Source organism: Acomys russatus, chromosome 26 (genome assembly GCF_903995435.1).
Source record: "Acomys russatus chromosome 26, mAcoRus1.1, whole genome shotgun sequence".
NCBI lineage: Eukaryota > Metazoa > Chordata > Mammalia > Rodentia > Muridae > Acomys > Acomys russatus.
The window spans coordinates 49,394,977-49,422,444 of record NC_067162.1 but is presented as its reverse complement, the minus strand read 5'-3'; the positions used below and the strand labels follow the sequence as shown (position 1 = coordinate 49,422,444).

The 27,468-nt window shown below is 52.8% G+C and overlaps 1 protein-coding gene across 1 annotated transcript in view; it reads left to right on the top strand.

The window, feature by feature from the left end:
* The first annotated feature begins 1,744 nt into the window (after window positions 1–1,744).
* Window positions 1,745–27,468, top strand: part of Egln1 (egl-9 family hypoxia inducible factor 1) — a 39,163-nt gene continuing 13,439 nt past the window's right edge. Inside the window, 5 exon segments of the mRNA XM_051168600.1 lie at window positions 1,745–1,947; window positions 1,949–2,005; window positions 2,007–2,157; window positions 2,160–2,240; window positions 2,243–2,583. Of these exon segments, the coding sequence (XP_051024557.1) occupies window positions 1,759–1,947; window positions 1,949–2,005; window positions 2,007–2,157; window positions 2,160–2,240; window positions 2,243–2,583 (819 nt within the window). The 5' untranslated portion in view covers window positions 1,745–1,758.

Sequence of the window (27,468 nt, the reverse complement as noted above, 5' to 3'; positions counted from 1 at the left end):
TCCCCCCCCCCCCCAAGTGCTGTCATTACAGGTTTGTGCCACCATGTCCATCTTAAAAATATTCTTAAGGTTTGTGTTTCTAAGTCATGAAATGTCTCCTTTACATTTCTAAGCATTTCTGAGTTGCTTTGCTTGGGATTTTATTCAAAGGGCAAAGGGAAACAATTCCTGTCTCTGTGTTGCCCTGGCATCCAAACAGCCATTTCAAACTCTCGCTTGTCGGTTGTCTCAATGGCTACACTCAATTATGTACACGATGTCAGATGCTTGCGCCTTGGGAGTCCTGCTGTTTCGGCGACAGGTTGACCGTGTTGTCTGTTCTCTGTTCCTCTGGCGGCTGACCGGAACTCACCACATAGATCTCCAGTGCTCCAAGTATAGGTGTCCCAAGTATAAGGGCCCCAGCTCTACTCATTGCTTTTTTAAAATAATATTTACTTTTATTTTATGTGCATTAGTATTTAGCCTGCATGTATGTCTGTGAGGGTGTGAGGTCTTGGAGTTACAGAGAGTTGTGACCTGCCATGTGGTTGCTGGGAATCGAACTCGGGTCCTCTGGAAGAGCAGACAGGACGCTTAACCACTGAGCCTTCTCTCCAGCCTCCTAGTGCTGGCCATAAAGGTGTTTGCCACCAATGCCAGGCTCTGTGAGGTTTTAAGGTTTCATAAAAGCATACACAACAGGTGTGCTTATTTCAACCCCCAACACTGTAAACAAACAAAATTAATATAAGTGGCAAAGGGGGCTCACCCTAATCATCTCACTGAGGACCACAGGACTGCATTTTCAGGACAACAAAGGAAAGCCCATATTAATCCTCGTAAATTTGCAGATACTATTGCAGATTCTAATGCTAGACCCTTAACACCCCGTACAGAGTCGTGCACGTAACACGCTCTTGGGAGCTTCAGGCCTGAACACGGATCTGGAAGTGAGGCCCTGATTAACTTACTTACACCTGGGAGGTCTCGACTGGAACCGAGAGAAACCTCAAGAGTTTAAGGACGTCAAGAAAACCAAAACCAAAACCAAACAAAGCAAAGCCAGAACCGGGCCACGGGATTTTCAGTCTTAGTCTGTCCCCGATCGGGCTGCCTGGGGGGCCTTTGTTGTGCCCTCCGCGGCCTCCGGGGAGCAGGAGCAGCAGCACACCGGGAGCGCGCGGCGGGCCGGCTCGGAGTTCCGAGCAGCCCAGCCGGCCGCTGAGCTTCCGTTTCCTCCTCTGGAAGACCGAGGTGGCCAAGGCGGCGGCGGCGGGCGGCGTAGAAGCCCAGGAGCGCTGCCCGCTGGCCCCGCCAGGCAGGTGGAGCCGCGCGCGCGCGCGCGCAGGCAGGCAGGGAGGCAGGCCGGCCGGCGACGCGCGCCCCGGGCGGAGCCGCGAGGCGGAGGGGAGGGCGGAGGAAGAGGCGCGCCCGCCCGCGAGGCCCGGCCCGCAGCGTGCGCGCGGCCCCCGCCCTCTCCGCCCGCGCGCCGGGTCGCCGGGGCCGTGGTGTACGTGCAGCGCGCGCGGAGCGAGTGGCGCCCGCAGGCCCGCGCCCTGCCCGCCCCGACGCAGCCGGCTGGGCCCGCCCGCCCAGGGCGCCGTGCGCCGCGCAGGCCGCGCTCTCTCCGGCGCGATGCGGCGCTAGGCGGCCCGGGGCGAGGCAGGCGAGGCCAGGGCGCGCGCGGCCTCCCGCAGCGGGCGGCGGCCCCGGGCGGGCGCCCCGACGGCCCCGCCGCCGCCCCGCGCCCGGCCCGCGGCCCGCCCTGCCGCGGCCATGGCCAGTGACAGCGGCGGGCCCGGCGCGCTGAGCGCCAGCGAGCGCGACCGGCAGTACTGCGAGCTGTGCGGGAAGATGGAGAACCTGCTGCGCTGCGGACGCTGCCGCAGCTCCTTCTACTGCTGCAAGGAACACCAGCGCCAGGACTGGAAGAAGCACAAGCTGGTGTGCCAGGGCGGCGAGGCCCCCCCGCGCGCAGCCCGCGCCGGCGCAGCCCCGCGTCGCGCCCCCGCCCGCTGGGGCCCCCCGGAGCCGCGCGCGCCGGCAGGGCGGCCCGGCGCGAGGACAGCGCGGCGGCCTCGCGCGTACCGGGCCCGGAGGACGCGGCGCAGGCCCGGAGCGGCCCCGGCCCGGCTGAGCCCGGCTCCGAGGATCCTCCTCCGGCTAGTCGGTCTCCGGGCCGGAGCGCGCTAGCCTGTGCCCAGCGGGCGGCGGCCCCGGGGAGGCGCTGAGTCCCAGCGGTGGGCTGCGGCCCAACGGCAGACCAAGCCGCTGCCCGCGCTGAAGCTGGCGCTGGAGTACATCGTGCCGTGCATGAACAAGCACGGCATCTGCGTGGTGGACGACTTCCTGGGCAGGGAGACCGGGCAGCAGATCGGCGACGAGGTGCGCGCCCTGCACGACACCGGCAAGTTCACGGACGGGCAGCTGGTCAGCCAGAAGAGTGACTCTTCCAAGGACATCCGGGGGGACCAGATCACCTGGATCGAGGGCAAGGAGCCCGGCTGCGAGACCATCGGCCTGCTCATGAGCAGCATGGACGACTTGATCCGCCACTGCAGCGGGAAGCTGGGCAACTACAGGATAAACGGCCGAACGAAAGTAAGTGGCTGGGCTCGCGTCCGAAGGAGGGTCTGTGAGGACCGCCCCCGCCCCCGCAGACCTGGGGCCGGCGCTCTGCTTCAGCGTGGCTCCTTTTGTCCCTGTAGTAGCCACGGTGTGGACCCTGCCGGAGCCCTGGTCACGCATGGGGGAGGCGTTAGGGTACCGGCCACCTCGGGTCTGGGTGGTGGATCTCAGATCGCCTGTGTGCCTGAGCTAGTTGAAAGCCCCGCGGTTTTCAGCGCGCACCCGGCTCTGATTGAGAGCCAGACACTATGTGTTTAGCTGGAGAGTCTGTCAGCTGCCCCCAGAAAGGTCCATTTAAAAGCCTGTGGTCGGAAGACTCCCTGTATTCAGGAAAAGCTTGGCGGCCTGCTCCCCTCCCCCTTGGAGCTTTATCTCGCTGGCTGTCCCCACTGTTTTGAAAACCCACTACCAAACCGGGAAAGAAGTGTTTCCGGTCCCAGGGCTCGTGGTAGGTGGGTTAAGCTCAGAGCCCAGGTTTCGCTACTCGCTTTGTTAATGTGATTCTTCTCTTGAAAATGACCTGTTTTAGTGGCTTCCTGGGTTGTGTGTATGTGTTGGTTTTTGTTTTTTTTTTGTTTTTGTTTGGGTGTGTGTGTGTGTGTGTGTATTTTGCCTTTTTTCCCCCCCTTAAAACAACAACCGACAGGGAATTGAAAGTCGGAGGGCTCCTTTTAGCTTTAAGTTTGGTGGGATTTTCTTTTTTTTTCTTTTTTTAAAAATTTTATTAATTTATTCATATACATCTCGATTGTTAGCCCTTCCCCTGTTTCCTCCATTCTTCCTCCCTCCCTCCCATTTCTCTCCTTCTCCCCTCCCCTATGTCTGTGACTGAAGGAGACATCCTCCCCCTATATATGCTCTTAGAATATCAAGTCTCTTCTTGGTAACTTGCTATCCTTCCTCTGAGTGCCACCATCCAGGGGACATAGTCCTCTTTTCTCTACTGTGGCAGTTCCAGTGTGCTCCTCCCTCCCTCCTGTGGCAGGCAGGAGCTCTTCTCCACTTTCCTTAACAGATCTGAATCTTTTCTTTGTACTCAGCCCCCCAGGGCCAGCCAGATTCTCCCAGCCCCACCGCCCCCCAAGTCAGTCTGAGTTTGGAGAGGTGTTTTGTTTGGAACCCTAACACACAGGTTTGTACACACAGGCTCTTCCCGACAGTTATGGTGGTGTAGGTTTTGAACTGTGTTGACAGCCGCATGGGACTGTCAGGCTGAGAATGCTTGAGAGGAAAAAAAAATACAGTGAATACAAGCAGAAGGCTGATTTATGCCCCGGTCAGTACTGGGTGGGGGCACCTGCCTTGATAGCAGGTGAGATTAAGAAATGGTTGCTTATATGAAGCTTCCTGGTGGTGCGTAGCTCAGCTGGTAGCGAGCTTGCCCGGCATGCGCGAAGCCCAGTGTTTGCTCCCCAACGACATGTAGACCATGCCTGGAGTTTCTGTGACCCCAGTTCTCTGGAGTTGAAAAGGGACAAGAGACATTTAAGATCCCTCTGCCACACCTCCAGTGTGAGGCCAGCAGGGTCTATGTGAGATCCTGTCCCCAAAAGCACAATAAAGTGTGGGGATTTTTCACATCAACAAGAAAGGCTGTGCTGGCTCACATCTGAATGCCACCATTGGCTCCAACAGGGGCTGCTATTAGGGAGCAGCTCAGAGTAGGGGTGCAGAGAGGGTAGTCCTCCTCATTCTGTGTGGATCTCCTTAGGTGAGGCAACAGTGAGCCGTGTCCCTCCTGCCTCTTGTTCTTAGGAGAGAGGGCAGCGGCTCTCCTGGGAAGCTGTTGGGAAATAGACTCCCTGTTTCCTCATGGGCTGAGGTGGCTGAAGTGAGCAGTGCCTGGAGGTCTGCGGAACTGGCCCAGCAGCAGGGAGAATGGTTTACACTCTGGATCTGAGCTCACACTTTGATTCACTTCAGGGACATGGTCTCAGGGTCTGTGACCATTGTAAGGACGTGTGTGTGTGTGTGTGTGTGTGTGTGTGTGTGGTGTGTGTGTGTACAGCTTTCAGGATTTGATTCTCCTACAAAGCAGGTCCCCAACTTACATCATTATACTTGGCACAAAGTACCTTTACCCTGCTGAGCTGTCCCTCACGCCAGCTTCTCACTGAACTTTTTTTTTTTTTTTTTTTTGGTTTTTTGAGACAGGGTTTCTCCGTGTAGCCTTGGCCATCCTGGACTCACTTTGTAGACCAGGCTGGCCTTGAACTCACAGCGATCCGCCTGCCTCTGCCTCCCGAGTGCTGGGTGACTAAAAAAAAAAATCGGGTAATCATGTTTGAACATATAATTTAAGTCTTTCTTTTTTCTTTTCCTTTGGTTTTTAGAGACAGGATTTCTCGGTGTAGCCCTGGCTGTCCTGAACACGCTTTGTAGACCAGGCTGGCCTCGAACTCACAGCGATCCGCCTGCCTCTGCCTCCCTGAGCATTGGGATTAGAATCCTGTGCGACCACGCCCGGCCAAGTATTTTTTAAAAAGAAGGAAATAATGCTTTTGGGCACTAAGACCAATCACACACTCCTCCCAGTTGTATGGTCAAGCACACTGCCGTGGGACCGCAGTGCTGGACAGTGGGTCATGTCCCTGAGATACATCTGGGGTAAGGGTTAGTTCACACTAGGCCAGTGCCCGCTGCTGAGGTCGACCTGGGTCAGACTTCAGACTCAAGCTGGACTTGAGCCATTATTTTCTCACTAAGTGCATGGCTGGAATCTACTTTTTTTTTCCTTCTTCTTCTTCTTCTTTTTTTTTTTTTTCCTTTTCCTTTGGTTTTTTGAGACAGGGTTTCTCTGTGTAGCCCTGGCTGTCCTGGACTCGCTTTGTAGACCAGGCTGGCCTCGAACTCGCAGTGATCTGCCTGCTTCTGCCTCCCAAGTGCTCAGATTAAAAGTGTGCACCGCACACCCGGCTGGAACTCTAGTTTGATGACATTGCTGTTTGATGGTGAGGGAGTGTGTTATGGCACTCTGGATCTGGCAATGCACAACTTTTTGACTGTACAGTGTACTTAAAATAGCTATGTGTTTAGCCACTAAGGTGGAACTTTGTTTTTTGTTTGTTTTTGTTTTGTTTTCCGAGACAGGGTTTCTCTGTGTAGCCTTGGCTGTCCTGGACTCGCTTTGTAGACCAGGCTGGCCTCGAACTCACAGTGATCCACCTGCCTCTGCCTCCCAAGTGCTGGGATTAAAGGTGTGCGCCACCACGCCCGGCTGGTGTGCTTTGAAGTCTCTCTCTCAGGGGTTGTCAGAATGTGGCTGTTGTGTTTGATGTCTTCGGGAGTGTTATCTTTGTCTTGCTGCGTGAGAGACGATTTTCTCACTTCAGATTGTGAAGTAGCAGCAGGTTGTCAATGTCTGGTCCCCACCTCTAGGTTAGAAGAGCAAAGCAGAGGGATGCAGGCCTCTCAGTGGTAGTCCTGTAAGGCATCAAGGTTATTTTTTATTTTGTTTTGTTTTTTGGGGTTTTTGTTTTTGTTTTTTTCAAACAGGATTTCTCTGTGTAGCCCTGGCTGTCCTGGACTCCTTTTATAGACCAGGTTGGCCTGGAACCCACAGAGATCCACCTACCTCTGCCTCCCAAGTGATTAAGGGTGTGCAGCACCATGCCCAGCTGTTATTTTTTTTTAATATTTTATGTGTATGCGTGTTTTGCCCGCATGTATGTATGCCTGTGCACCACATATGTACAGTGCCCAATGGAGGCCAGAAAAGGACATTGGATCCCTTGAGACTGGAATTACAGACTGTTAGTCACCACCATGTCGGTGCTGGGAATTGAACCTGGGACCTCTAGAAGAGCAGCCAGTGTTCTGAACTGCTAAGCCATCTCTCCAACCTCCAGCTAGCAGGATTTAAGTCAGGTCTTACAGCCAAGCTTCCAAGGCCTCTGTCACTTGTGTCACCTCCTACGTGTGTGTCAGGACTTGGACATCAAGTTGTGAGACTTGCCAAGTTGACTCCCGGGTGTCTGCCTCAGACGCGTGCATCTGGCCGCTGCGAATCCACCCACTGGAAGAGGAACCCCTACGGGAGGATGAAGTAACGCAGGAGAGAACCGGAAATGTGATCATTGCCACGGATGTGACCAGGCCCGCTGTCCACACGTGGCTGTTGCCACGGTTGTGACCAGGCCCGCTGTCCACACGTGGCTATTGCCACGGTTGTGACCAGGCCTGCTGGCCACACGTGGCTGTTGCCACAGGTGTGACCAGGCCCGCTGGCCACACACTCTGAGAGCCTTACCCTTTTCTTGCCCTTAAGCTCCCCTTTAACCTCTTACTTTTTCTCACATCCTTCCTTCCATCAGGAAGGCTCAGGGTGACGTCAGCAGCAGGGAGCCAGTCTTCCCCTTGTACAGAGCAATGTCATCAGCCACAGGCGCTTTTCCTGGGTAGGGAGAAGTGGTGCAGAGGGTTAGGACCTGGGGCTGGGGAGGATAGGCACTGTGTTTGTCTGCTGCCGTTTCTTTTCTGAAGGAGAATGTTTATTGGGAGAGATTATTGCAACAGCAGGTGTGGTGGCCTCCCAGGTCTTTCATTTGGGAGGCAGAGGCAGGTGGATCTCTTGTGAGCTCAAGCCCCTCCCCCAGGGTTTCATAGTGAGCACTTGTCTCACAGGCTGCGACAGGAGTATAGTGGGGCCCAGTCTGCAGCAGCCTGGGTTGCACAGAAGCACCGTGTCAAAAAACACAAAGCAAACCACCGAAAAATGAATGACTAGAAACCAGTGCACTGTTTTTTGTTTTTGTCTTTGTTTTTATTTAATTTCAAGTCTCATATGTTCATTTAAGATTGAGTGTAAAAGTGGGCGTTGTGCCTTTAATCCCAGTACTCGGGAGGCAGAGGCAGGTGGATCACTGAGTTCAAGGCCAGCCTGGTCTACAAAGCGAGTCCAGGACAGCCAAGGCTACACAGAGAAACCCTGTCTCGAAAAACAAACAAACAAAAAAATGAGTGAGTGGAGCCGCTGCCTGGCCTGTGTAGACACCAGATTCAACCCCAGTGCAGGAAGGAGAGAGAAAGAGTGAGTAATAGGGTGACAGGGGTTGCGGGGGGGGCAAGCACCTTACACTACTCAGACTTTTCTGTGCTGCATTTAATTAGTCAGCTCTGAGAGGCTCTGGGAGTAAAGAATGGGACGAGGCTGGTCCTGCCGCATTGCTTAGGCTGCCACAGAGAGAGGTGGCAATCCTCTTAGATGATTAAACCCTGCAGGGGGAAGCAGGTGCAGTCCTGGGTGGGCTCAGGGCAAAGCCTCCAGACCTGTGAGCAGGAGCTGTCAGCCTAAAGAGAGGAGCTAGGCAGAGAGCTTCCTTCCCTCTGTTTCCTCCTGCAACTGTGGCTCACAACCTTCCTAACGCTTTAATACAGTTCCTCACCTTGTGGTGAGCCTCAACCATAAAATTGCTTTGTTGCTACTTCATAACTAACTCAGCTACTGTTATGAATCGAATTGTAATATGCAGGTTACCGGATATGAGGCCCCAAAGGGGTTAAAAACCACCGTCTGGGAACATCGGATGAAGAGGTGAGAGCAGCTTGCTGGAGGAGTTAAGTCAGCTGTCCTGTGTGCAGAAGGGCCGGAGGGCTTTGGACCTGCTGATTCTGGCAGCTGAGGTGCTGGGTGCAGTGGCGCTCGCCTTTAATCCCAGCACTCCGGAAGCAGAGGCAGGTGGATCTCTGTGGGTCCGAGGCCAGCCTGGTCTACATAGGGAGAGTTCCTGGCCAGCCAGGACCCTGTCTCCTTTAGGGTGACAGAGGAGGCAAGGAAGGCATTCTAAACAGGACGGTGGGGCGAGTGCCCGTGCTGTCTGGGTTGGATGAGGTTTGTGGTTGTGCCTTAGGGCTGGTGGCTCAGGGTCTTGGAGCCTCACTTTGTATTCACAGTTCTACCCACCCACGTCTCAGGCTTGCTGTGAGGCTTCTGTGTAGCCTGCACACACTCACGTCGTGTATGTGTGTGTGTGTCACACACATAGGCGCTTGTACTGGAAAGCAGTAGGCGGAACCTCTTATTAGCTGTTACTCTTCCCTTGTTAAAAAATAATAGCGTTTTTCTGAGTCTTTTTCTTAGTTTGAGAGAAAGCCTCACTGCGGAGCCCCGGCTGGCCTGGAACTTGCTGTGTAGACCAGGCTAGGCTCGAACTCAGATCTAGCCCTGAGCCTTTCTTTAAGAGATTACTGTTTTCCCTGTCTTTTTACTTCTTGTAAGCTGGAAAAAAAGGCTTAAGTGTTTTTAGGTTTTTTGTTTGTTTTTACCTAACCACCACTCTCCTGGCATATGCATACATGCACACAGGAACCTCTGTATGAGCGTGCATAGGTGTGCATACAGGCCCACAAACGTTTTTCCCTCCCAAACAGAAAGTGAGTTCTGGAGAAGTTAAGTGACTTTTTCCAAGGATGGACTTTGGAGCTGTTGGTGATGGCCTGCAGAAGCAGGTTCAGGCCTCTCTCCTTCTGTGCACAGTGTGCCCTTTCCTACACAGTGGGGGGGGGGGCTTCTGTGCACAGTGTGCCCTTTCCTACAGAGTGGGGTGGGGGGGCCTACAGAATGGGGGGGGGCCAGTACTGAATACGTGTGACTCTTTGCTCTTTCCAGATACCTGGGCTAGTCTGACTCTCTGGCTGTCTGTCGTGCGGCTGTTAGAGCTGTGACACCTGAAGCAGGCCCCCCACCCTTGCTCCTCAGTGGGACCTCTCTTCCCTCCCTCCTCTCCCACCTCAGGCTTGGCATCCTGTGCTTTCCGGTGTCTTTGTGTTGATATTATCAGCGTGGTTGTTTTATTTAATTTTTCACTTTCGAACTTTCATTCTCACAGATTCTTAGAAACCTTTCCTGGGGCAGGGCACTTCCTGCTCTTCTGAGCTTCCCTGTGAATGCCCAGAGAGCACGCCATACCGAGACAGGGCTTTGTGTAGCCAAGGTGCGCCTCAGACTTGCTTAGCAGCCCAGGCTGGCTTTGAACTCTGGAGTTGCTGGCATTGTAGTCGTGCACCACCAGGCATGGCTCTCAGAAAGGTTTCATGGCTGCATTGTGCCGCTGGGTGTGGTCTCATCTTTCCTACAAGGTCCCCGGTCCACCACTGGTGTCACCTGTGGCTGCACAGGGGATGGTCATTTGGTCATTTACTTCCAGCCACCCAGTTCTTGTTGCTGAGCCCACCAAAGACTACCAAACGGACACCCTAAAGCTGACAGGAGTCTTTTTTAAAAAGATGTGTTTATTATGTATATAGTGTTCTGCCTGCATGTACATCAGAAGAGGGCATCAGGTCTCATAGATGGTTGTGAGCCACCGTGTGGTTGCTGGGAATTGAACTCAGGACCTTTGGAAGAGCAGCTGGTACTCTTAACCTCTGAGCCACCTCTCCAGCGCCCTGAAAGGAGTCTTTATTGCCACCCAGAAGCTGCAGCAGGGGTCTCCCCAAATCTCACAGCCCTGAGTTTTCAGCTCTTTGTCTCGTCTATGCACAAAGCACACATCGTGGTTGACACACTTCTGTAGTTGCACAGCAAGAACTGTCGGAGCCTATTCGCTGCGGTTTGGGGGCCTGGTGCAATTCTAAATGATGCTTTACAGTATTTTATTATTTACTTATTTATGTATGTATACAGTATTCTACCTGCAGGCCAGAAGAGGGCACCAGATCCCATTATAGATGCTTGTGAGCCACCGTGTGGTTGCTGGGAATTGAACTCAGGACCCTTGGAAGAGCAGTCAGTGCTCTTAACCTCTGAGCCATCTCTCCAGCCCCCTATTGCATTCTAAAACAAAACAAAAACCCCCACAGGTGCTTCACCAGGGTCTTCTCTGCTGGTGTAGTTCATCTCACATTTCCTAGCCCAAACTTGACCTCTGCTGGGGTTACACACAGCTGAGGGATGTCCTGGGCCAGGACCTGAGCATGGCATGCTGTGCCCGCCCTGGTGAGGAGGACCTACGCCCAGCCCCACACCCTGCTTCTGGCAGCTTCCGCTTTTCACTGACTCTGGGCAGGCTTGGGTTCCTGGCTACAAAGGAGGCAGGGCAAAAAGCCCCAGAGAAGCTTCCAGGAGCCTAAAGCCCCCATCTTCCTATTTAACCATTGGAGGCATTCTCCCCCCCACCCCATTTTTGTTGTTACAGTTGAGTTACGCAGTTCCAGTTAATGACAGTTCACCCTTAAGTGTGTGCCCGTGATGTCATGTCACTCATGGTCTGCAGTTCACCTCTGTCTGTCGGAGATAGCGCCTGGAGCGGTAGCTCTCCTCCCTCAGCCTCCTAAGTGCTGGGGATTGACTACAGGTGTGCGCTGCTGTTACCGTTCCTCCTGTTTTCGCCGCTCTGCCCTCTTACTGGGTGATGACAGGCTTTACAAGCAGGTTCCAGAGTTCGCTGGTTTCAAACCTTGATTGCTCAGGGTTTTAGACATGTTGTGTAGCATGGAAAGTGTCATGTTCCTGCTGGGTGCATTCAGGCTCCTACAGCACCTCAGAAGTGGGGGTGACCAGGACAGTGGAGTGTCTGCACCTGGCTTCTCCATACACACCTGCAGCCACAGCCACGGCTTCACCTGAGAGGATCTCCAGACTGCTAGGTCACTGTCCCACCCTCACAAGTGACAGACTGTACAGGGACGAGAGACAGCCCCACCTGCACTTTTGGAAAGCTTGGCAAACTCTGTGTGGTTCGTACTGAGTTCCTCTGTGTTAGAAGAGGTGAGGGCAGGCTGGAGAGATGGCTCGGCGGTTAAGAGTGCTGTCTGCTCTTCCAGAGGTCCTGAGTTCAGTTCCCGGTAACCACATGGTGGCTCACAACCATCTACAATGTGATCTTATGGCATCTTATGGCTTGGCAGGTGTGCATGCAACCAGGGCACTCATATACATTAAATAAATAAATATTTTTTTAAAAAGAGGTGAGGGCAGGTAGGGCAGGCCAGGAGTCAGGGTAGATGGAGGAAGAGGCTTAACATGGATTCTGTGCCTGACCTCTGTATAGCATCTACCTACATACAGTAGGGTACGTATCTGCCTTTCTCTGGCCCCCGGGTGCCAGGACCGTATAGTTCTCTTGGGTCCAGCTGCCGAAGGGAAAGCTCCGAGCTGAGCTAGGTGGGATGCTGCTTCTCTGAGCTGATCTGGGTGGGATGCTGCTTCTGGGGCACACAGGAGCTGACCCCTGGTTTTCCTGAAGAAGTGTCATTTTTGAAAAAGCGTGGAATTCTGGAATTTCAGAGGCACGCACCTCCCTTGCCATCCCTCAGTGCTACAGAGACACACACCTCCTTTGCCATCTCCCAGTGCGGCAGTTTTACTTGTTTCCAGAAATCTCTCCATGTTGGAGATGTGCGTGGCTCACTGGAGAGCGCTTGCCCAGCGTCCCGCATGCGCAAAGCTTCCATTCCTACGTACTGTGGCCCGACAGTAATCCCAGCACTTAGGAGGAGGAGGCGGCAGGGGGATCAGGAGTTCAAGGCTAGCCTAGGCTACAGAACCCCCTCTCATTCCCACGTCCACTTCCTGGGCTAGCCTGGGCTACAGAGCCCCCCCCCCCCAACCCACTTCCACTTCCTGTTCAAACCCAACTTCATTCGTGGGAATTTCAAAACCCCTCTCCCTTTCTTCTGGACTTTTCTGTCCCTTGCTGCCTTTTGAAAACAACATTTTACTCCCCACCACATGCTTTCTGTGTGGCCCTCCGTGGCTTCTCCAGCTCTGCCATGTGGATTTGGTGCGGTGTCCTACAGCTTGCTCCTTGTCCTGCTGTGGCCCTGACAGCTCCTGTGCTGAGGGCATGCCCCTCACAGTGGGGAGCCATGTGGGCCTGGCACCTTATCTTATCAAATGGGTGTTTCCAGCTGCTGGTATCAGAGCCTCCGTGAGTGGTCGGTCTGAAATTCTTCCTGGCCACCCTAATTGAGATTTTAATCATCATTGTTTTTGTTTTTCGAGACAGGGTTTCTCTGTGTCAACCTGGCTGTCCTGGACTCACTTTGTAGACCAGTCTAACCCTGAACTCCTCCCTCCTGAGTGCTGGGATCAAAGGCATGCGCCACCACGCCCAGATAGATTTTAACCATTTTATATGCAGCCCCCACCCCCATACAGTTGTGTTCATGTGTTTTGGTTTTGGTTTCTTTGCTATGCACCACCCTGCTGTAAGTCCACCCACACTGAGCATTGGGGAGACAGCACAGTGGTTAAACAGCTTGTGGTGCAGGTAAAAGGAACCTATGTAACTGCCCTGAGGCATGGCGGCAGGCCTGTGACCCCAGCCTCAGAGGGTACAGACAGGGCCTGGGGGTGAGCTGGCTAGAGAGACCAGCTGTTGAGGTGAATTCTGGGTTTGAGATGCAGCACATTAAAGGATAACGGGCAAGAGCAGTGAGGAAGAGGCCAGACATGTGCCCCAGACCTGTGCATGCACACGTGTGCCCATGCATGTGATTATAAATGCATACATGTGCTGTGCCACACGTAAGCACATGATAGAAGATGATTGCCAACCCTTATAGAACCCTGACTTAAAAGTCGCAAGGTGCTTTTTTGGGTACCTCCAGTTTTTTATATTGGGACACCACCAGGCTTCATGCCTGAGAACCACACATGGGGCACACGCACACACCCAGGGTGGGGGACCTCTCATCGTGTCTGAGGTAAGCCTGTCACTAATGTCGGGCTGCACTCACAGCTGTCCCAGGGCAGGTGTGACCGTGGGCCACGGGTTGGACATGCTCCAGAGGATGTGATTTGAATCTTTGAACTGATGTGGGTTGTAAAGACTGTGCCTCCTCCGCGCCCCCACGCGCTCCCCAGCACACCAGGGAATCGGGTCTCTGACCACCTCCATCCCGGCCCTGCGCCGGCAGCTTGGACCCCGCCTTTAGTGTCTGTGCCCTGGCACCCGTGTAAAGAGCGGTGTGGCCACACATGCCTATAACCCGAATAATGTGAGGGGCAGAGACAAGACTTACTCAGGCTTGCCTGCTCCTAGCCTAGCTTCTGGCTCACCCAGAGACCCCATTTCAAAGTGGTAAGATGGAGGGTGATACAGCAGGGTAGCTGACATCTGCCTCTGGCCTTTGCATGTGCACACCCAGTCGTGTGCACACTCTGCATGCACATAGAACACATGTACACATGCACACATGCACACACGCACACACACGCACACACACACACACACACACACACACACCACACGCAGTCCTTCAAGCCCACTGTGGTGACATACACCTATAATCCCAGCACCTGAGAGGTGGAGGCAGAAGGGTCGGGAGTTCAAGGTCATCCTCAGCTGCATAGGGAGTTTGGAGCCAGCACAGAGCAACTGTGACGTCCTGTCTTGGGTAGAGCTCCCATGCCTGTGCTTTCGGTGTGGTAGGCATGCTAGCACCCAGTGCCTTGACCTTGGCTGTCCCCTGCCTCCCTTCACCACTTGCCCAACCTTGTGCTCGATCTGCAGGAACCGTTTAACCCCCCCCCCCCCCGAAGTCTGTAGGTGTTCTTTCCGACTGTGGCTAACTCCCCCCTCTACTCACTATGTTGTGTTCCTGACCCCTAATTTTCCAGATAAAAATAGCCCAGGCCGGCCTCGCCTTAAACTATTTTTAACTCCAAGTACTGGGAGAAAGGCCTGTTTTGAAGGTGAGGTGAAGCTCTGCCTGTCCCCTGCGATAGGAGCCAGGCAGAGTTCCAATGACCTGCCCCCTGCACAGGGGTGGCCTGTGTGCCTGCCTCCTCACCACTACCCCCTGAACCCCCCCCCCACCCCAGTGCCTGGGAATATGCAGAAAATGCCTGTGTCCCCAAAGCCTGGCTTGTAAACTGTGATGTTGAAAGTGACCCCTGAGACACAGGTCTTCAAGGTGACCTCCGCCCCCCCAGAAGGGCCTGTAGCCAACATGCTCCAAGTTCGCCCAACTTTAAACTCGCTGCAACAGACGCTGCAGTCGATAAGCACAGAACTGCACGGACTCAGGCTCAGACGCCTTAAAGGCGAGCTGAGGAGTTTAACGAGGCGCCGGAGCGCTGGGTGCTCTGAGGACCTGCAGTGGATTCTCAGCACAGCATCCATGTTGTACAGCTCCAGCTCCGGGTCTGGCGGCTTTCATAAGAGGGGTTGTTTAACAAAGGAGACACGGCCGCACCCAGGCAAGACGAGACTCTCTTAGGGCAGGAAGCCTTCTGGTTCTCAGCATGCTGATGGGGCTGTGTGTGGCAGGAAGGCGGCAGGAACCCAATAGAGCAGACACTTCAGTTTAGCTCTGATAAACAAACACTTTACCCTTAGAAGTTTCACCTGCTGAGCCGGGCAGTAGTGGCGCACGCCTTTAGTCCCAGCACTCAGGGAGGCAGAAGCGAGTGGATCTCTGAGTTTGAGGCCAGCCTGGTCTACAAAGTGAGTCTAGGACAGCCAAGGCTACATGGTGAAACCCTGTCTTGAAAAATAAACAAACTCTCACCTATTAAAGCCGAGGAGATGATTCAGTGGCTTAAAGCACTGCTGCTCTTGGAAAGAACCTGTTTGGGTTCCCAGCACCCACACGGTCACTCACTGCCTATAACTCCAGTTTTAGAGGCTCTGACACACTCTTCTGGTGTCATGGGACAAGGCACACACATGGTGCACATGCGTCTATGCCAGCAAAACACACAAAATGACTAAATGAATAATGCATATAATTTTTTTAAAGTTCCACCTCTTAATTGTGCTTAATTTTGCTCTTTAAACTGCGCTCATTCCCTGAGTATAGTGTGGGTGACAAAGGCGTCTCAGAGCCATTTATATGCCAGGGAGAGTGGTACCCGGACAGGGTCTCACTGTGCGACTCACACTAGCTGTGAACTCATCAGTCTTTACATCTCAGTCTCGTGAGTGCTGGCTTTACAGGGATGCGCTGCAGTGCCTGGGGCAAACCAACTCGAGTAAAAATGTATCTAGAGACCATGTTGACGGCCAAATTCTATCTTTTTTTTTTTTTTTAAGACAGGGTCTCTCTGTGTAGCCTTGGCTGCTCTGGACTCGCTTTGTAGACCAGGCTGGCCTCGAACTCACAGCGACCTGCCTGCCTCTGCCTCCCGAGTGCTGGGATTAAAGGCGTGTGCCACCATGCCTGACTCCAAATTCTATCCTTAAAGCCTGCATGAAGCTTGCCCCAAGGCAGTTCTGCAAGCTGGCTCCTAACTTTTGAGTGTGGACCTTGTAGACATGTGATGGGAATTGTCAGCTTCCTCCCTAAGTGAACACGCACAGCCTTCAGCTTATGTGCTGGCCTTGTGCTGGGTCCCTGTTAGAGATGGGGCCTGGAAAGGTGGCTCAGTGAGTCAAGGCACTTGTCGCGAAGACTGAGGACCTAAGGCTTGTTCTTTAGGACGCACATGGTGGAAAGACAGGCTGTCTTCTGAGCTCCACGCTCATGCCGTGGCATGCGACAGGGTCTCTCTGTGTAGCCTTGGCTGTCCTGGACTCCCTTTGTAGACCAGGCTGGCCTCGAATTCACAGAGATCCGCCTGCCTCTGCCTCCTGAGTGCTGGGATTAAAGGCGTGTGCCTGTTATAAGGGTGACCCAAAAGACCCAAGCCAGGAGGCGGCCTGGGACTTGCAGGCCTCTTGCCTTAGCTCCCAAGTATATGGGACGACGTAGACAAGCCCACTCATGGTTATTGACTTGCCTTTCCTGGGGTCCTTAGACTGGATCTTGTGGGTCTCCACCAACCGTGGGCGTGTGGACTAGGAGGCCCAGCTGCATGCATGTGTGTAGGCTTCAGAAGCTGTTGGCTTTGAACAGTCTCCTCGGTGTGTGCTGCTGCGGGAGCTGGGACTTGGGGCGCCTGCCCAGGGCACGCCTTTGAGTGAGCATCGCCAGTCTTTGCTTTGGGTCCAGATGTACAGCTTTACCATAGCAGATGCAGAGTTGCTCCTTCACTAGGGAAGGTGCTGCGTGGTGATCTCCCCCTTTCCTCTCTGCCTCTCTCCCTTGATTCTACCTGCAACTGGCACTGCAGGACAGTTTGTCTGAATTTTTAAAGATTAAAAGGTCTTGGTAGATATCACAGTGTGCCTGAGCTGGGGTACACTAACAGAGACAAAACTGGTGTCCGTGTTGCTCTGTTCTGCTTATGTTAAAGGCAGTTCCTGTGATTGCTAGCTCCAAAGTATCCCTTAATATTTTGGTGGCAAAGGACTTTAAAATGTGTAGGAACAACCCCCCACCCCAAGAAAGAAGGGGTGTGGTGGTGCACACCTTTAGTCTCAGCACTTGGGAGGCAGAGGCAGGTGGATCGCTGTGAGTTCAAGGCCATCCTGGTCTACAAAGCGAGTCTAGGACAGCCAAGGCTGTCTCAAAAAACAAACAAACAAACCAAAAAAAAAAAAAAAAAAAAAAAAAAAAACCAACCAAACAAAAAGAAATGTGTAGGAACCATTTGTTCTCGCAGTTGGTTTCCAGGGACTGTGTTTGAGTGTTACACAATGTGGAAGGTGTTAAGTCCTGCTGATGTTTCTTCCTCTTAGCATTGTCTGGGAAAGAGAAGGTGACTGCTAACCTAACAGAAGCCAGCAGCGAGCAGAGGCCCTGCTGGTTCGGGTTCAGGTTCTCATCCTCGGGGTCTCTGCATGGAGCAAGTCCCTGGCCACTGGCCCAGGAGCTCCACCAGGGAAATGGAAGCAATGTGGACCTAACAAACAGAGAAAGGGGTCAGAGAGCATCTGTTTGTAAGGAGCTGTCTGAGAAGAGGCTGTGTCTGTGGTGGCGCTTTCTCCAGCTGCTGGCTCCGGGCACTGGTGGTCAGTGGCTCGCAGACTGTAGTGAGGTTTCCTCCGTCCTCGCTGGGTCTCTCACTGGGCCCTGAACCTGCCAGTTAGGTGAGTGTGGTCCGCTGAGAGCTTAAGTTTCCACCTGTCTCCCCCCCCCCCCAGTACTGGCTTACAAGTGTGTGCAGCCTCACGCCCACCTTTTTATGTCAGTGCAGGGCATCGAACTCAGGTCCCCCTGTGTGCGTGTGCATGGCAGGCACTTTGCTACCCGAGCTCTTCCCTGGAGTCGGAAATCTTGGTTGGCCTCTACTAGAATGTAAAGCCTTGCTTTTAACCACAGCCTCTGTTGTTGCTTGGGCAGTTGGCACACGGTCTGGTGAGCGGAAGGCTGATCCCTGGCTTAGAGCACTGTGTACCCGTTCACACAGCCTGTTAGCTCATGGTTGCTGACTGGCTCCGGCAGAGAACACCGCATCAGGGCATCCTCCTCAGGGGACCCTCTCTCTGCCCCGCCTCCCCCGTTACAGACTGAGGTCAGGTAACCGTGAACTTCGTTATTAGGGCTGCAATTAAAACATGAATATTGCCGGGCAGTGGTGGCGCACGCCTTTTATCCCAGCACTTGGAAGGCAGAGGCAGGTGGATCACAAAGCAAGTCCAGTACAACCAAGGCGACACAGAGAAACCCTGTCTTGGGGGTAGGAGAAGCAAACAAGCAAGAGAAAAATAAAGCTTTAATATTGTAGGTATTAACTCTGAAAGCTCATCACCTCACACAGCTAAGCTGGGGGGGGGGGCAGCTCAGGTTGCACCCTGAGGAGGTGCTTGAGACCTTTGATAAACACATAGGCCTGGCTGCTTTGTAATTTGTCAATGACAGGATTTTTCTAAAAGATTTATTTGTATTTTATGACTGCCTGCCTGCGTGAATGCTGTGTGCCGTGTGCATGCTAGTGCCCTTGAAATCCAGAAGAGGGCACTAGAACCCCTGGAGCTTGAGGCACAGGCGATTGGAGCCGCCACCTACGTGCAGGAAACCGAACTCAGGCCCTCTGTAAGAACAGCAAGGGCTTCTAGCCACTGAGCCCTCCCTCCAGCCCCTGGGATTTACTTTAAATTGTGTAGACTCAAACTCTGTAAGTTTGTGGGATTTTGTTTGTTTGTTTGTTTTTGTTCATTGCTGAGCAATGGGGTGTTCCCAGCTCTGACGCGTCTCTGTGAGTCACACTCAATCTCAGGAAGCTTTAGAAAGAAATCATAAAATAGTGCAGGGTGCTTAGGGGCATCTTTGCCGTGGTCCACTCTTCCTGTATGACTTCTTCGTCCTTAGTCACACCTGCCGTTGGCTAACTGTCAAACTTGTAGACTGGCTGGACTGTTGAATTCACATTGTAATTGTTCTCATAGTTTAAAAAAAAAAATCATGTTGAGAAGTCTGTGTTACTTTTGACTTAAAGTTTTCTGGGCCCAAGTTTTTGTTTGGTTTGAGTTGTTTTTAAGATTTCTTCCTTTTCTCTGTGTAGCCCTGGCTGTCCTGGACTCACTTTGTAGACCAGCCTGGCTTTGAACTCACAGTGATCCGTCTGCCTCTGCCTCCCGAGTTCTGGGAGAGTTCCTCTTTTAAATAGTGCTGGTGTCCTAGAGGTCAGCTCTCCCTGGAGCTAGAGCGACAGATGGTGTGAGCTGCTAACATGGGAAAGTGAATTCGGAGCCTGAGGAAGAGCAGATGAGCCATCTCCCTAGTGCCTGGCTGCAGGGTTGGTTGGTCGGTTGGTGGTGGTTGGTTGCTTGTACAGGAGACAGCAGTCCCTGTAGCTTACACTGTTTGGGAGCTTAATTATATGGCTCAGGGTGGCCTTGAACTTGAGGTGACTTTCCTGCGTCGTCCTCCTGAATGTGAGCCACTATGCCTACGTGTTCTTCACACTGGAAATGACAGACCTTAGATGTAGATTACCCTGTTTAAGCATTATAAAAATAGCTTGCCTGTTACTCATTTACAAAAAAGCTCTTTATTTGAAATGAGGCCATGCGCTTATTATATGTATTTTTCTTGTAGAAATATATGCTATCTAGATATATAGAGAGAAGTAATTGCATAACTTAATGTGGCCTGAGTCTTCCGTCCTTGGAGCTATTGCTTTTTTAGAGTCTGGGTGTTGCAAGTGTGATTTCAGCTGTAGCAATCTTGCATGTCATGGGGAAAAGTTGCCACTTTGTGGCTTTTTAAGATTTATTATTATCACAAATATTCCACTATGTTCTAGGCCTTAGGAAGCAAAACTGAAAGAAAGGAACAGTGGGCAGATGGCCAGCTGTGGCAGCAGGAGATGTTAGTACTTATTTCTCAGTCGTTGTTAGAACAAATAGAGCCCAGCTTATCACCTGGCCTAGGTGATTCTGTGTTCAGCTGGGACTCTAATCTCAGGAAGCACAGAGGCCCACAGTCAGAGCACTGCCTGGATGCATGGGTCTGCAGCAGGAGCTCAGGAGTGGACGCACTGTTGTTGGATCCACTGGGCCTGGAGTTAGAGACAGTTGCGAGCTGCCATATGGGTCCTCTGCAAGCACAGCAAATGCTCTTAACCGCTGAGCAATCTCTGCAGCCCACATTCATTTTTTTCTTAACTAAATAAACCAAAACAGAACCTACGACAGCAAGATCAAGAAGCCAAGACAATTTAGTACAGCATAGTATTTGTTCTGTCTCTTTCTGGTAGATGATTCTAGAGTGCCATCTGTACGGACAGATACACACACTAGAGTCAGCGCAGAATGGGTCCTGTAAATGTGAACTCTGAGCTTACAATGCTTACACGAAAACATAAGAGAAAATCACTGTGGACTGAGGAGCTAGGTAAAGGTATCTTAGAGAAAACACACACACACACACACACACACACACACACACACACACACACCAAAAACAAAACAAAACACTGGAAGCCAGGCATGGTGGCACACGCCTTTAATCCCAGCACTCGGGAGGCAGAGATAGTCGGATCTCCGTGAGTTCGAGGCCAGCCTTGTCTACAAAGTGAGTCCAGGACAGCCAGGGCTACACAGAAAAGAAACCCTGTTTCGAAAAACCAAAAAAAGAAAAACATTGAAAATACGGACTTTGCTCTGTTTTTCTGAGGTGCCCCTGTCACTTTCCTTCTCTCCACAAGCTCATATAATAAACTTCTCAATATCAAAAAATTAAAAAAAAAAGAAAAAGAAAAAGAAAATATGGACTTTGGCACCAGTGAACTCTAAGTAATAGAAATACACACACACACACAAAGATGCCGCTCTAGTAACGGGTAGAAGAGATGGCTTAATAGTTAAGAATACTTGGGTTTTGTTTGTTTGGTTTTTGTTTTTTGTTTTGGTTTTTCGAGACAGGGCTTCTCTGTGTAGCCTTGGCTGTCCTGGACTTGCTTTGTAGACCACGCTAGCCTCGAACTCACAGCGATCCACCTGCCTCCGCCTCCAGAGTGCTGAGATTAAAGGTGTGCACCACAACACCCGGCCAGAATACTTGTTCTTGCAGGCGAGCCTGGTTTGGTCCCCGGCACCTACATGGTGGCTTACAACCATCTGTAACTCAGTTGTGGGTGATCTGATGACCTCTTGTGACACCCCCTTTCCCCCCCTCTCAATCCCCCATCCCCCACCAGGCATACACATGCAGGCAGAGTACTTACACTAATAACATTTTTAAAATTTAAAAGACCATTCAGAACATGGAAAGGCAAATTATGGGAAAAATATTTACAAAATGTAAGAGAAGATTTGCACGTGAGATTTGCATAAACATTTCCTATACCAAGACGTTCGATAAATGGGCGGGAGAGGTAGTTGAGTGGGTAAGAGGTCTTCCACAGGAAGTCTGGTGTCTCAGTTACCAGCTGTGGAACCTTACGCCCTCTTCTGGCCCCTATGGGCAACTGCACTCAGGTGCACTAACCTGCACACACCCGTTAAGTAGATAGTAAAACAAGCAAAAGACGCCTGAGAAACAACCCATCAGAAGGAGATTAGAAAAGCTGTTTCACAGATAGGGATGAACAGCAGTGGCTAAGTACGTTAAAAGATCCTCAGAGGCGGGGCATGCGGCTTGGTTGGCAATGTGCTTGCTCAGCATGAACAAAACCGGGGCTCAATCCCTAGCACCCCATAAACCAGGTGTGGCGTTACACACCTGTAATTCTGGTCCTTTGGAGGTAGGAGCAGGAGGACCAGGAATTTGGAGCCGAGTGGGCTTCATAAGGTCTGCCTCTCATCTGACTCACTGTTAGGCCAGCACGCACGCGCGCGCGCGCACACACACACACACACACACACACACACACACACACACACACACCAGTGTGAGGGGCCCAGCATAGCCCGGCTGTGGGGCTGCCGGCCCCATAATAGACGGCCACAAGTGTTTATTGCTTACGAGAATGCAAAATGGCACAATCACTTTGCAGAAACAGGTTGGCAGTGCCTGAGCAAGTTAAATATAAACTCCTGATGTGTGACCCAGGAATTCCACAGCTGGCTAGCTACAAAGAAGCGAAAACCTGCCCACACAGCCATGAGCCGTTCATTCAGTATTGCCTAAAATAGGAGGCAGCCCCAGTGTCCTCCCTCTGCAAACAGATAAGCAGCACTCGGATGCAGTGGGATGACCCGGCAGTAGAAGGACGCCTTGTCGTCCTTGATAGCGCAGTGTGGCACTCCCGAGCCAGCCAAGGGAGGCCACGCCGTCGGGGTTGGGTTATTCCGCTGAGACCGGGTGCTGTCAGGGTGGTCTGCAGACCCATACACGTGGACGTCAGGTGTCTTGGTCACCCTCCACCACTTCCTGAGACACAGCCTGGAGCTCAGTTACTCAAGTTGAGTAAGCTGGTCAGTCGACTTCAAGGGTCTACCTGTCTGTCTCCCCATGGCAGGTCAGCAGGCTGCGAGCCAGGCTTGCACGTGGGTGCTGGGTACCCAGAGTCAGATCTGGTATTTGCCCTTGAGCAGTGAGCTCTTTACCAGCAAACCCCCGCCCCCCCCCCCCCCAGCCCTCCTTTTTCTTTGCTGAAACCATTTTAGCCGGGTCCCATTGGAATGTTAGTGAGCTTGAGCAGAGACTGGCACATCCTCAAGGAAAAGCACCCACGAATCGCTGAGGGAGTTTGCTGATGTGTGGGTGGGGTTGGTTGAAGAGACCACCCCCTCTTGTCTCTAGGACTCACACAGGGTGGAAAGAGACCTGACTCCCAAAAATTGTTCTTTCGCCTTCACAGGGGTCCACAGCAGCTCGTGCTGAACCCACTCCAGCCGCTCGGTCCTCCCTCCCTCCTGCCCTTCTCTCAATAAATTAAAACAAACCAAACCAACCCCTGGGGGTTGTCATGTACTCAGTGGAAAGGGGCGCACAGGCTTCGGTTTCTGCCTCAGGCATCCAGAGGCACCCAGATTGCTCTTTACCTCTCCTGAGCACCTTTCCTAACCAGTATGTCTGAAGAGAAACAAGACGTTTTAATCCCCCAAAGCACTGTCTCCCCAGTCTCCACCACACTGAGTCCCTACAGTGTCCGCACTATAAACACTGTCTCTGCCTTTGCTCCCCTGTTCCTTAACCCCGTGATGGGAGCCTCCAAGGGCTGTTAGGGGGCAGGTCTGTCCTCTGCCCTGCCCTTTCTCCCCCCCTTCACCCCTCCCTCAGCAGCTCTTGACCCTCTAGCAGGCTTGGCGTGTTGCCTAAGACTGAGGAATGCGGGAGTCTGGGAATATGGGAGTCTGGGAATACAGAATTTGACATCAGGCAGCTAGGATGCGGAAGCCTGCCCTTCTGTCGGCTCATGGTGTGATGCCAGCAGGCCACCTGCCTCAGTTTCCTGATCATCCCAGTGTGGTGATCATCACCTTAGCTTCCTCGCCCTCTGCCGTTTCTTCTGTTTGTGCCCAGGCTTTCTGCAGTCTCTCTCTCTCTCTCTCTCTCTCTCTCTCTCTCTCTCTCTCTCTCTCTCTCTCTCTCTCATTCTTCCCCTGCTTCTTCCCCTGGTTCCCAACAGTTGCAAGTCCACCCCGGAGCAATGTCGCCATTGCTGTCTTATGTGTCATGTAGTGATGCATCAAGACGGATGGTTCGGTGGCCAAGAGCGCTGGCCGCTCTTTCAAAGAGGCCAGGCTTGAGTCCCAGCAGCCACATGGTTTACAGCTGCCTTACGTCTAGTTCCAGGGGACCTGGTGTCCTCTTCTGGTTTCCACAGGTACCAGGCACACAAGTGATGCACAGACATGCATACAGGCAACACACCCAAACACGTTAGATAAACACATGCCTTGTCAAAGAAACAAAATAAGTAATACAGGCATAGGTCAGCCGTAGAACAGGAAGACCTGGGAGATGAAGCCCATTTGCTCTCTGACCCTGAATTTGCTCAGGGCCCAGTTTCCGGTCTACAAAGCCAGAGAGGGATTTTTTTTTTTTTTTTTTTTAATTTCAAGATTATGAAGGTGATCAGAGATGACAGGGCCTGACACATTGCAGCTTCCGAGTAATTGCGACACAGATACAATCAAATCTCAAGCCAGTGGTGATGGTTAGCGTTGACTGTCAACCTGGCTGGGTCTAGGATCTCCAAGGACGGGAAGCTCTGGGCGTGCCTTTGAGCGGATTTCTGGTTTGGGCTGTAGTCTGAGAGTAAAAAGGAGAAAGAGCCGAGCACCATCCCCTCTCCCACTGCGTCCTCACTGGATACAATGTAGCCAGCCGCCTCAGGCTCCTGTGGCTCTGCTTTCCCAGCGTGATAGACAGCACTTTGAGACTACAAGCCAAAACAAGCCCTTCTTTTTCTTTTTCTTTTTGGTTTTTCCAGACAGGGTTTCTGTGTGTAGCCTTGGCTGTCTTGGACTCCCTTTGTAGACCAGGCTGACCTGGAACTCACAATGATCTGCCTGCCTCTGCCTCCTGAGTGCTGGGATTAAAGGCGTGCACCACCACCCCTGCCCAGCTCAAGTCTTTAAGTTTTCTCAAGCACTTTCTCCAAGAAAAGTAGCGAATATGCCAGCGGGGAACCTAGTGCTGACACGCAGCAGGCCAGCAGCGGGCAGGGTTCGGATCCAGGGCACAGTGTTCCTGCCATCACCGAGCCTGTGCCCGTCTTTTTGTGTCTCTTCTTTTCCTCATTGCAGTGATTGGTATTAAACCCAGGACTCTGCATTCACTTGCCGAGCACTCTACGGGCGGAGCCTCAGCCCCAGCCCCCTGTTGGTTCTTTTGTGTTGTTTTGTTTTCCAGACAGGGTTTCTCTGCGTAGCCCTGGCTGTCCTGGACTCTCCTTATAGACCAGGCTGGCCTCGAACTCACATCTATCCGCCCACCTCTGCTTCCCCAGTGCTGGGATCACAGGCGTGCGCCAGCGCGCCCCGCTCTAGTAGTTTCCTTCTTGCTCCACCAGGACAGATCCAAGCTGCCATTAAACATGGTCATCTTAGGTTTTCCTGTCATATGAGAGCGTCTCACTCTCCTTCCATGCAAAACCTGCTCCGTGTGGTGTGTTCTGTGTTGTAACCCATGGTCCCGACAGCCTCCCAGTCACCTCAGTCCTCCCCCCCCCCCCCCCCACCGGCCCTGCCTCCTCTCTACGCAGCCATCTTTGGACATTTGCATTTTCAGCGATAGGCCTCCAAGGCTCAGGGCATCTTTAACCCTGTTTCCAAAACACTGCTCCCAGACACCCGAGAGCTCTGGCAAACCCCTAGGCATGTGTGGGTATGTTTGCGTTCCAGGCGGACACTGCCGCGGTGTCGGGCAGGTGGCCATGATCGTCTGGGTTCCTGCCGTGCCTCTGTGAAGCCGGGTTTTCGGGGCTTGCTCAGATGGCTAGCGAGTACAGCCAGTGTCCAGTCTGACACCGCTCTTGGAAGCACCCAGTGGGCACAAGTTGTTAAGGCTTAAGGCTCATTCAGCGCTTACTTGGGAGCATCACTGTGGATATTTACTTTGGCGTGGACGCTCTAGGTTTCAGCCAGGTAAGTTCGGGACGGTAGGATAGACGGACGGCCTGCCGCCACAGACGCCTGCCTGCGGGGCCCATGAGGAGCTGCGAAGCTCGTAGCTGGTAGGGCCACACAAGATTTATTTTAAAATCAGGGAGGCTGTTGTGTGTTCAGGGAGGAAGTAGCTGACGGGGAGGCAGATGTGAAGGCTTCACGAAGGAGTCCTGCCCAGGCTTCCATAGCAGGGTTCCGAGGAGACAGGGTCGAGGTGAGGCCCTGCTTCTCAGAGTGCCGCCCTCACACCAGCTGCAGGCCTTTAATGGAGGGAATGAAAAACCACAGGCCACGGCCAGACCTGACTCAGCACGCACGTGAAACAAGGGTCTCGGGTGACGTGCTCGCAGTTAAAATCCCAGCGCCTCTGGAGGAGGCACAGCCTTCTGTGCAAAGAGTGACTTCATGCTGCGAGTCACTCTGTCATGGACCGAGATGGTGGTGGGAGAGAGGAGCGAGAAGAGATCCGAAGGAACCATTCTGAGGAATTTCGGCCAGCCTGACCAAGACTATAAGAGAGGTCAAGATGGTCAGAAGGGTCAGGGTCAACCGCAGTGGGTTGCGTCCATGCAAAGGTCGGGCTCTTCTGAGTGAGGTTGAGGAAAAGCCAGCTAGGAGTCCTCTGTCACTGAGGTAGAGAGACAGGAAGACACAAGGAGGGTGAGATAGAGGGAAGGGGTGAGGATGGGGTCCCCTGAAGCCAGTGGGAAGAAAGGCTGTGCCTGTGAGTGGCAGGGGCTGTGGGTGGCAGGGGCTGTGGGTTCCCTGGTTCCCATCCCCGTGGAGAGGCGCACTCTTCCTGCTAGGCCTCAGTACTGACTGGGATGTTGCCCAGGTTCTCCAGGACTCTGGTGTGTGTGTGTGTGTGTGTGTGTGTGTGTGTGTGTGTGTGTGTGTGTGTGTGTGTGTGTGTGGCGCGGGGGCGGGGGCAGACATAGAGCCCCAAAGTCACTGCTTTCTGAGGGAGGGGGTTCCTCTTGAGGTTCCTCCCCAAGAGGAGGTCTGGGGTGAGATTGGGGCATGCTGGGAAACAGAAACTGTTGTGGATATGGAAGTGAGGATTTGTCACCTTAGAGGCTGGACTTGAGGATTGCTCGGGGATTGGCAGTGGGCAGCCACTCCTTCACGTGTCTCGGTCAGGCAGAGGCTGAGCAGCCAGTGCACATTGGCCCATCCTTCGGGCTGCCTCTAGGGCCATGTCAAGTCAGGTTACAGATGAGGAAATACCTCTCGAATGCCCAGTCACGTAGCTGGTAATCGGCAGAACCAGGATTAGGAACAGGAGCCAGGTCCTTTACGCTGGGCTGCCCTGTTCTGAGTCACCTGCTCGTGGGTGCTGACTGACACCAGGGTGTGAGGTGTTCATAAATGTAGGTGGCCAGAGCACAGCACTCAGGCTCATGGTGACTTCTGTAACACTGGAGGGAGTCGGCCAATAACCTGGCCAGAGCTGTCAGGGAGTTGTGAGCAACCAAGAACTTGGTCTCTCTGAGTCTGTCCTGTGACATCTGGGTAGAGTCAATGGTCTTAGGGTGATAACCCAGAGGAGACAAACATGCCTCTTTCAATGGCCTTGGCAGACATCCCTAGGCTGAGGCCAGAAAGATGATGCCTCAGCGGGTGGGTGGGGGGCGTTAGGGGGTTGCTTGCATGGTGACCTGTGCTCAGTCCAAACCCACTATGGAACACCTTCTACAGAATTGCCCTCTGACCTTTACTGGCACTCAGTGTCACACATACCCACCCCTGCCCAGTCATACACAGTACATGCACAAATGATAATAACAAGTTGAACCTATTTTTTAGGTTTATTTAGGCATATATTTTATGTCTATGGGTGTTTTTTCTACATATATGCTCACCCGAAGAGGACATTAGATCCCATGGGACTACAGTCCGGTATGAGCTGCCATAGCATGTGCTGGGAATGTGGAAGAATGGCTGTGCTCTTAGCTGCTGAGCCATCTCTCTAGCCCCAACACACAGAACTTTTAAAAGTTAAAAAAAAATCTCAGGGTGAGCCTGAGGCTCTTAGAGTCTTCAGCTCTGAGCTCCTCTTAGCCCAGTGGTTCTCAGCCTTCCTAAG